Source organism: Theobroma cacao, chromosome 1 (genome assembly GCF_000208745.1).
Source record: "Theobroma cacao cultivar B97-61/B2 chromosome 1, Criollo_cocoa_genome_V2, whole genome shotgun sequence".
NCBI lineage: Eukaryota > Viridiplantae > Streptophyta > Magnoliopsida > Malvales > Malvaceae > Theobroma > Theobroma cacao.
This window is the reverse complement of record NC_030850.1, coordinates 491,521-499,845: the sequence shown is the minus strand read 5'-3', so window position 1 is coordinate 499,845 and position 8,325 is coordinate 491,521. Positions and strand designations below refer to the sequence as shown.

The following is an 8,325-nucleotide window of genomic DNA, read 5'->3' as shown; positions in this document are numbered from 1 at the left end:
AAAAAAAAAGAGAGGGGGGGGGGGGGGGGTGCAAGACTTGGGATACTTTCACGATATAACTTGTTTTACGGACTGAGAGTGACTCAGCTTGATTTTTGTGTTAATATTTACCTTTTCTTTTTCTGATGCCAATAGGATGGGGCCACCTTGATGCATTATGCTGTCCGTACAGCATCAACTCCTACAATTAAACTTCTTCTTTTATATAATGTAGATATAAATCTTCAGGACAATGTATGGTTAACCTTTCCCAGTTTGTTGCTTTATGAGTTTGTTTTCAGTACTTAAGTTCCATTTGATAATGCATTTGTTTTGCCCTTTCTAGGATGGTTGGTCACCATTGCACCTTGCTGTTCAAGCAAGGAGAACTGATATAGTGAAGCTTTTATTAATTAGAGGAGCAGATAAGATGCTGAAAAACAAGGTAGGGATGTTGTGATTCTTATGAACTGATGAACTGATGTTAGTTTAACCAGTTCCCCTACAATTCTTTCGGTGATTGGTTTCTAACCTGTGGATGTTAATTCATGTTTGTTCTCCTTTTTTTTTTTTCGATTTAAAATTTCCTTCAGGAGCTATTTCATTAGCTTTAATTTTCCACTTATATCTACACATTATGAGTCTTTTGCTCATTTTAGGATGGATTAGCCCCACTGGACCTTTGCCTTTACTCTGGTCGGGACACAATAACATATGAACTGATCAAGCTATTGAAGCAGCTTCCGAAGCCCCGATAACCAAGGATTATCGATGTTCCAGAGGCCCTTGAAAGCCATGGCAAATACTTTCACCCTCATTCAGGTTTACTTGAAACTAGATACCGATGAGACAACTGGGACCTGACCAGCGTTTACGGGTGAGAAGAATATTGATGGGCTTGTGACATGTAATTATTATGTAATTATGAGAAATGATCAAACCAATAGTCCCCCATTCTTCTCTAAAACTGCGTACCATGTATAATTTTATTGTTACATTTAAAGCATAGGCGAGGAAATGAGCTTTGTAAGTACATATTGGGTATTGCAGTCGCTAGTGCTGGCTTTTAGATACTGAAAAGGTTCGGTTTTGTTTTCTTACAAGAAAAGCCAAAACGTCGTCGCTGATTCTTTCGTGGGAAACAGATTAAAGATAAGTTAAAATAATCTTCGTCGCTAAAAGTAAAGTTAAAGCTCCTTCCTTGCTACTAACAAAAGCTCTCCGCATCGAAGCTTGAAGATTTAAAACGCATGTAGACGTCGGTGTTCCTTCATTTTCCAACGACCGTGGCTTCCTCTTTGGTTGGTTTCCTTTCATAAACTCCAACCCAAATAGCTTTCTGTCTTTCTCTCGCGGATGATGCTCGCTGCTCAACTTTGTGTCCGTACGGTCTCCGCTTTCTGGATTTTCTACCATCAATCAAATGCTGCTTCTTCTTCTTCTTCCTCGCTCCGATCCTCGTCCTGTCGCTCCTCAATCCGTTTACATTTCACGACGAAACGACGTCGTTCTTTTGAACCGATCCTCGTTTCTTGCCACTCCGCCCGAGGTAGCTTCGGTTCCCAATCTAGCGAAGGCGACGATCAAGACCACCAGTTTCTTGAAGCCTCTCTTCTCATCTCAGGTGAGCCTCCGTTTCACTATCAACTTTTAATTAATTTGGTCGGAAATGGTTTTTTTTTTTTAAAAAAAACAATCTTTTTGGTTCTTACTTCCTGATTTGGAAACTGGAATTACGAATGGTGCAGAAACTATTTTGCACTACCGGATGCTGAGGCAAGGATTCCAAGAAGACATAAAATGGAAGTCGTCTAGGAGACAGCTTCCGACATCGAAGGCTATGATTACTTCAATCGGACAAGCCTTTCTCAGTCGCTATCCCAGTCCCACCATTTTTCTCAAGATTTCTTGTGATGGAGACTTCTTGCTACCCATTGTTGTAGGTACACACGGAATCAACAATTCTACCCATATTCCATTTGTGTCTGTTAATTGTGATTGTTGATTTCCCCTTTCTTGGTGGATCTGTTTTTGTTATTAGCTCTGATTAATCTGCTGTTGTAGGGGAGTTTGCTATTGAAAAACTTATAGCTGCCTTTTGGGGAGATGATGATGGGGTAATTTCTTAATACGTTATTTATTACTGTAAGATTGATCGTTTTTACCCTTAGACATATCTTTTGTATTAATTTCTTTGACATGATTCTATTGCAGGATTGTCCAGATCAGTTCCAGCTTGTTAAAAATGTGGTGGAGAATCTTGGATATGAAGTATGGAGTTGGTTTTTCTCATGTTTTTAAGACATGCTAATATCTTTGTATCCTTTATCAGTTACTTGCTTTTGTTGTTTCATTTACATCCCATGTCTGTTGAAAGACTTTTCTTGAACGTTGCATTTGGCAGAGATTCATTAGAGAAATTTGTAAAGTAGGAAAGGGGTTAATTAAACCAATTGGTTCAGTCACTTACCTACCTTCATGATCAATATACATGATTGTGAACCGGTTACTAGTTACTCTTACAAGCTTTAGCCTAGGAAAATTATGCAGTTTATTGCATGATATCTCTTTTCATTGATTTTCACATGTCGTTATTTCAGGTTAAAATGGTGAGAATCACAGAAAGAGTTGTCAATACTTACTTTGCAAAATTGTATTTTGGCAAGGTGATTAAAAGATTGTTGTACTGTTGATTTCCTTCTGAAGATACAGGAACCTGATTAAACTATTGTTATTGTGTTTACAGCCAGGGGAAAATGGTGTCATAAGTGTGGATGCACGACCCTCAGATGCCATAAATGTGGCTAACAGATGCAAGGTGTGTACCGGAAATTATCATAAAGCAAATTTGGGCAATATGAAAGGGAAATTGCTAGCTTTCTAGTATTGGTACTCACAACTCGATTGCCCTTGCTGTCTTTGACTTACACCAGTATAAAATTCAGTGTCCAAAGTTCAATAAGATTGCCTGGTTTGAGTTGAGTAGGTTGCAGTTAACCTTATTTCAATGAGGATGGTATTTTATGTAAGTGCTTGCATTTGCATTTGTTGCGCACAGTCATATGCTAATGTTTTCAGAGCTGTGGTTAGATGGTCCACTGCTCCAATTTGCAATCCACCTCTCTTAATTCAATGTCAAATGGCTTGCTGTTTCAAGGTTCAACAGTGCATTCGCTTCAGCTGATTGCTTCTCCGAAGCTTCTGATTGTTATTTCTTGTATGCAGGCTCCAATATATGTAAATAAACAAATTGTCTTGGCAGATGCTATTAGGATGGGCTATGGGATGGGCAGAGTACGTGATACAAAGGCTACTTATGATGTATTACTTGACAGGTATTGCTTATACTACCTTTAGTGTCTTCTCACCAAAATTTCTGGCTTATTGTAACTCTAAGCATGGTTATATATTTCCAGTGCTGCAGATGGTCCAGATTTACTAACAGAAGAATTGGATTTGGTGAGGAATATGGATTTAGCTGTCAAAGAAGAAAGGTACCATGATGCAGGTAATAACAATGAAACATAAATCTTCTGAACAGAAGAAAAGAGGGCAGAATCTGCCCTTTTTTTTCAATTATAAAGAGAGCAGAATCTTCTGAAGCTCTTACTGTCTTACACATAAAATCAATTTATATTTATATACTTTCTTCTTGCAGCAATGTTGAGAGACAAACTAATGAAGCTTCGCAACTCAAGTCATAGCCAGTAACCCATTTCAAATGTATCCAGTTCGTATACTTGATGGTTGGCATGCTTGTTAGCTAATTCTTTTTAGATTTTGCTATTAAAAGATAAAGGGTATACCCTCTGGTTTTGGAGTTTTGTGGCTGCTCAGATTGTTGTAGTTCGCAAAGCTTCAGGGAGATGCTGGGCAAAATACTCACCAGAAAGGAAGGTTTGGAACCTGTTAACACCATTGACCTAGAATTTTGGTGTTTAAGTTAATCCTGAGAAAACATTCCTGGAATGAATGCATAATCATGCTTTACAAAAGGTTGTATGTACAGATGCGACTCACGAATGTTGCCCATAAGGTCAAGTGTGGATTAACTTGGAGAGTGCATAGCCATGACCATGAAGGTTACAAATATTCTTGTTACTCATTGAGCTGCAATTGATTGTCTGTATTTCCGATTGTATGATGTTTGTAAATATCTATTTGTTTCATAGATATTTCTATGGGAAATTACAATTTACTATATGGCTGTGTACTTGGCTACCTAGCTTTCAGAAAATGGTATAAAGTTTAATATGCCCTGATAGCTCTGCTGTCAATTTTCTTTTCTTTTTTTTCCCCTATGAACAAGTCTGCTGCCGTTGACTTTTTCACATTGGAAGTTCTTCTGATCAAAGTAAAATAAAATGGGGGGAAAGAACCCGAAAATGATTAATAAAATAACCTGACTTGGCACAAAGCAACCCCAAAAGAAATCATTTGGTTATTGTTTCCAATGCTTTGAAATTACAGATTCCCGATAGATCTTTGGACATATGTGCACAAAATCACAATAATCACGCAAATCATTTTCTCAAGCACGCAGTACGAACATTTGGAGATCTGTAATTTGCTAGTGAGCAGCATCAAACAAAAGCTGAAGTGGAGAGTATAGCAGCATTCTAAAACTTATTATATTTGGTTCATGAAGGAGTTGAAACTAGACGGCGGCAGATAGGAGGTATACGCAGACGGCGAGGTTTTGGCATTGTTTCACCGTCTCCCCATAGAGCATAAGCTTCCTCTCCATGCACTGCATCGTCCCCTACCTCAAGGTCCTCTTCATCCATCCTTAAATTAACAATGCGGCTGATAAAAAGGCAAATGAAGCTCGTAACAGCAGCATTCCATGCAGTGATGAACATTGCTCCTAGAATCTGATAACCCATTTGTCTGAGGCCGCGGTGGAACTGTCCCTCGCTGTGGAGTAAGCCTGGACCATAATTCTCTGAAGGGTACATCAGGTTCAGAAGACTGGGTCTGGCAAAGAGACCAGAGAGGAGGCCCCCTAAAAGACCAGCTACTGCATGCGTATGGAAGACCCCTAAAGTATCGTCCACGCTTTGGAAGAAGGCTGATTTTCTGTGCAAAACCATCATTGTATACCACGGAATTGATCCGGACATCATCCCCATTAGGACTGCTGCCCATGGATCCACGAGCCCTGCCCGTGCATGCATCTTATGTTAATGCAATCAATGCTGAAAACCATGATGTTCAATCATAAAGGGACGTTTTCCTCGGAAAATGATTATAAAACCTCTAATCTAAACAGAGAGTAAAGGGTGATACATGCATGCCTGGAGAATGACTTTACGTTGAGCGGAGTGAAGGCTAACCTGCACCAGGAGTGATGCAAACAAGGCCTGTAATCATTCCCTGTACTGCACCGATGACTGAGCTTTTCTTGTACACGATCATGTCGATAGCAAGCCAGACCAAGAGGCTGGTGGCGGTGCAAATATGGGTGTTTATAATGGCTAGAGATGTGATCAGGCCTGCGCCAAATGGAGATCCTCCATTGAAACCTGTCCATCCGAGCCACAGAAATCCTGCACCTCCCAAAGTTTGAATTATGTTGTTGGGTGGAAAGTGCTGCCTGTCATGCGAATGTCTAGGTCCCACCTGCAATCACTCACCACAATCACCAGAGAGAACAATGTACAGTTAATAAACAGCAATGAAAATGTTTGTGCTTGGTATTTTCTATGTAGAAAAGATTCAAAAGAGTAATCATCCAAATCAAATCTTTGTGCATGGTGTCCGATTAGGTCGGCTTCGCTTCTCCATCGGCCCACTTGTTTTAAAAAAAGGATAATAGCTGAATTGGGAGAAACAGTGATATATTTTCCATAATCAAGAACTTTGTTTCAAGCTTTTTCAGAAAGATGAATTCGGCTTGGACCTCCTTCTGGGGTGGAGTGTGGCTAATAAGCTATTCCTGGCTCGGCCTTCCAGGAACTTAGTTTAACATTCATGAAAGAATCAGATGAGCAGGTCAAATTACCCAATATGCAGCTGTAAAGCCAGCCACCCCAGATGAAAGATGAATCACATAACCACCTGCATAATCAATAATTTTGCGCTGGAAAAATCCTGATCCCCATATAGTGAATGCCCCAACGGAATAAGATAACGTCAACCACAAGGGAACAAACATCATCCAAGCATAGAAATTCATCCTCCCAAGTAATGATCCAGCCAGCAAAATCACAGTAATGGCAGCAAAAGCGAATTCGTAGAATACGTAGTCAGCCATTGGCAAATGATGAGAAGCATCCATTTGTCCGAGAAGAAACCCGTCTTGCAGCGAATTCATGGGCTTTCCCACCAGTGGGCTATTATAGTTTCCAAAAGACATCCGATGAGCCCACAAAACCCAGCAAAGTAGAGCCACGGCAAAAGCGTAGAGGGCCATGAAAGCTGAATTCACAGCCCATTTCTTCTTGACCATGCTTCCGTAGAGGATGACAAGCCCTGGAACGCTTTGCAGACCGACGAAGGTCGTTGCTGTTAGCTGCCATGCATTGTCTCCTTTGCTGAGCCATGCAGGCGATCCTTGATCAGGAGCAAGCCCTTTCGGGAGAGAATATATCCGATAATCGACCTGCAGGCTCATACCGAAACACTGGTGTACAGAGGGGGAAGATAGAAGTTTTCTTTGTTCCGAAATTTTTGGACTAGCTTGGTGGGTGTTTCAGTATAAAGAGCAACCCTTTTTGGAGTTTTCTTCAAGGTGAACATTGGAATAACCCTCACTACACAGATGATACACTAACATTCTTCTTTGTCTTTAGCAGCAGGCTATGAAGATTCATTCGAGAAATAATTAATTAGAGGTTAATAACCTTTATGTTCGCCGCTAACAAAGGTTGGTAATACATATGCGCCAGCTGATACTGATCAAACGTCATAGGAATAACTAGAGCAAGACCTTGTTTTCGAATTAGAGTGTTTGATGCAGCCAATCGGTGCAGCTAGCAATTTGAAAGCAACCGCTTCGCTGTATCTTCAGGACCAAACAAAACAAATTCTTTTCTTTAGGTTGCGACAAAAATGATAGCCAGGTTCGCACCAGCAAAATCCTGAGGCTGATGTCGGATGCCTTTCAATCGGTCGTTTGGACACTGTGCATATATTCAAAAACATACAAGTTTCTTCAAGAATTTTTCATGGTTGGATTTTCCAAGCAAGAAACCAAGAGTTAACCAACTTAGAAACTAGACAGACAAAGGGGCTTTCTGGTGCCTGTTGGATGGTCACAGGTTTTGCATGCATGACGAATATATTTGACAGTAAAGTGAAGCGGCGAGGCGACCCCAAAGTGTATAGGCTCTGATAATATATAGAAGGGCACGAAATAACATGATCAAAGGTTGTTTGTCGAGAAAGTAAAGTATAAACTGCATGCACATGGCTGTCATTATCTGATACGTGAAGCTACCCTGGCTTTGTCAATATTTTTAGTATTCATTAATTCTACTTTAAGCTCTGACAAGAAGAACAAACCACTATCACCACAAAACGGTGCTGTCTTTACCTTGATTCTGGTATTATCCTAAAACTGGCCATTAATACTACCAAAAAAGAGTTTAATACATAAAGCATGTCATGTTTTAAAGATTCAGTACACAACTCTAACCATTAATCTTTCTTTAACCTGTCCTTTTGATTTGGCTTAACTCTGAATCCGGTAGACTGTCTCTTGCTCTTGCATACATATCATTGAATTGTCATACAGCATAAAAACACTTGATAAAGGAAAAGGGAAAGGGAGTTGCGGGGCTGATCGAAAGTTTCAAAATTCTTTACATTTCAATTTGAATGTTCAGAAAAATTTAACAAGATAATGAACCAGAAGAATAAGAAGAAGAAAGAGAAAGACAGAGAAAACGAAAATCATCAAGATTTGCCATATTTATGCCAGCAAAGAAGCATGACAAGACACCTCCTGGAGATGTAGAACCTGGAACGGCGTTCCTTCACCATGGCCAGACACCCCCGCATCCTCTCTGACTCTGAGGAAACCACGCTGCAGCTGCAATCATTCCAATGCTCCCTCCCTGTCGCTGCCGCCCGAGATGCGCATTGACCCATTTCCATCCACCAATAATTATAGTTAACATCAAATCCTTCTTTTTAAGTTTCAAAAAAGGATTTAATTTACTAATCTCTTAATCACAACTCAAAAGATTTAATTAAAGAATAATCATACACCAACCCTCAACAAACACATACGCACAAAAAGAAAAAGAAACAGACATTTATTTCTTCGATGTCTTTTACGCCAACTACTCCCTGTCTGGTGTCTGCATGTCTAAGTTTCCATAGATGCCAAATCCCGGATAT

The 8,325-nt window shown here is 40.0% G+C and overlaps 3 protein-coding genes across 6 annotated transcripts in view; 2 read left to right on the top strand and 1 right to left on the bottom strand.

Moving 5' to 3' along the window:
• LOC108662386 (ankyrin repeat domain-containing protein, chloroplastic) overlaps positions 1–1,052 on the top strand; it is a 2,983-nt gene extending 1,931 nt beyond the window's left edge. The window contains exons 5-7 of one of the 2 annotated variants that reach the window (XM_018122706.1): positions 136–234; positions 326–424; positions 639–1,052. In XM_018122706.1, coding sequence (XP_017978195.1) covers positions 136–234; positions 326–424; positions 639–737 — 297 coding nt within the window. In that variant the 3' untranslated portion in view covers positions 738–1,052. The remainder of the gene's footprint in view (positions 1–135; positions 235–325; positions 425–638) is intronic. The other variant, XM_018122709.1, reaches the window with a different exon arrangement.
• LOC18610697 (bifunctional nuclease 2) lies at positions 1,165–4,265 on the top strand. 3 transcript variants are annotated; one of them, XM_007046515.2, is made up of 9 exons: positions 1,172–1,603; positions 1,728–1,922; positions 2,044–2,096; positions 2,194–2,250; positions 2,580–2,645; positions 2,726–2,797; positions 3,205–3,314; positions 3,396–3,487; positions 3,638–4,265. In XM_007046515.2, the coding sequence occupies exons 1-9, from the start codon at positions 1,336–1,338 to the stop codon at positions 3,688–3,690; spliced, it is 966 nt and encodes a 321-aa protein (XP_007046577.2). In that variant the 5' UTR covers positions 1,172–1,335; the 3' UTR covers positions 3,691–4,265. The 3 variants fall into 3 exon arrangements, 2 of the variants coding, with proteins under 2 accessions (XP_017978206.1, XP_007046577.2); XR_001928321.1 differs by lacking the exons at positions 3,396–3,487; positions 3,638–4,265 and having other exon boundaries at positions 1,165–1,603; positions 2,726–3,004; positions 3,205–3,294; XM_018122717.1 differs by lacking the exons at positions 3,396–3,487; positions 3,638–4,265 and having other exon boundaries at positions 1,166–1,603; positions 2,726–2,868; positions 3,205–3,288.
• LOC18610696 (ammonium transporter 3 member 2) lies at positions 4,406–6,764 on the bottom strand. The gene is made up of 3 exons (XM_007046514.2): positions 5,984–6,764; positions 5,316–5,601; positions 4,406–5,140 (listed from the first exon to the last, which is right to left on the bottom strand). Exons 1-3 carry the CDS (start codon positions 6,593–6,595, stop codon positions 4,620–4,622), a joined length of 1,419 nt encoding a protein of 472 aa, XP_007046576.2. The 5' UTR covers positions 6,596–6,764; the 3' UTR covers positions 4,406–4,619.

Excerpts from the sequence above, each read along its gene's own strand:
- LOC18610696 (XM_007046514.2), bottom strand. The coding sequence starts at position 6,595 with ATGAGCCTGCAGGTCGATTATCGGATATATTCTCTCCCGAAAGGGCTT. Across the intron at positions 5,602-5,983 it reads GCTTTACAGCTGCATATTGG|GTGGGACCTAGACATTCGCA; the intron begins GTAATTTGACCT and ends GAGTGATTGCAG. Across the intron at positions 5,141-5,315 it reads TTGCATCACTCCTGGTGCAG|GGCTCGTGGATCCATGGGCA; the intron begins GTTAGCCTTCAC and ends ATGCACGGGCAG.
- LOC18610697 (XM_007046515.2), top strand. The coding sequence starts at position 1,336 with ATGATGCTCGCTGCTCAACTTTGTGTCCGTACGGTCTCCGCTTTCTGG. Across the intron at positions 1,604-1,727 it reads AGCCTCTCTTCTCATCTCAG|AAACTATTTTGCACTACCGG; the intron begins GTGAGCCTCCGT and ends CGAATGGTGCAG. Across the intron at positions 2,646-2,725 it reads CAAAATTGTATTTTGGCAAG|CCAGGGGAAAATGGTGTCAT; the intron begins GTGATTAAAAGA and ends TTGTGTTTACAG.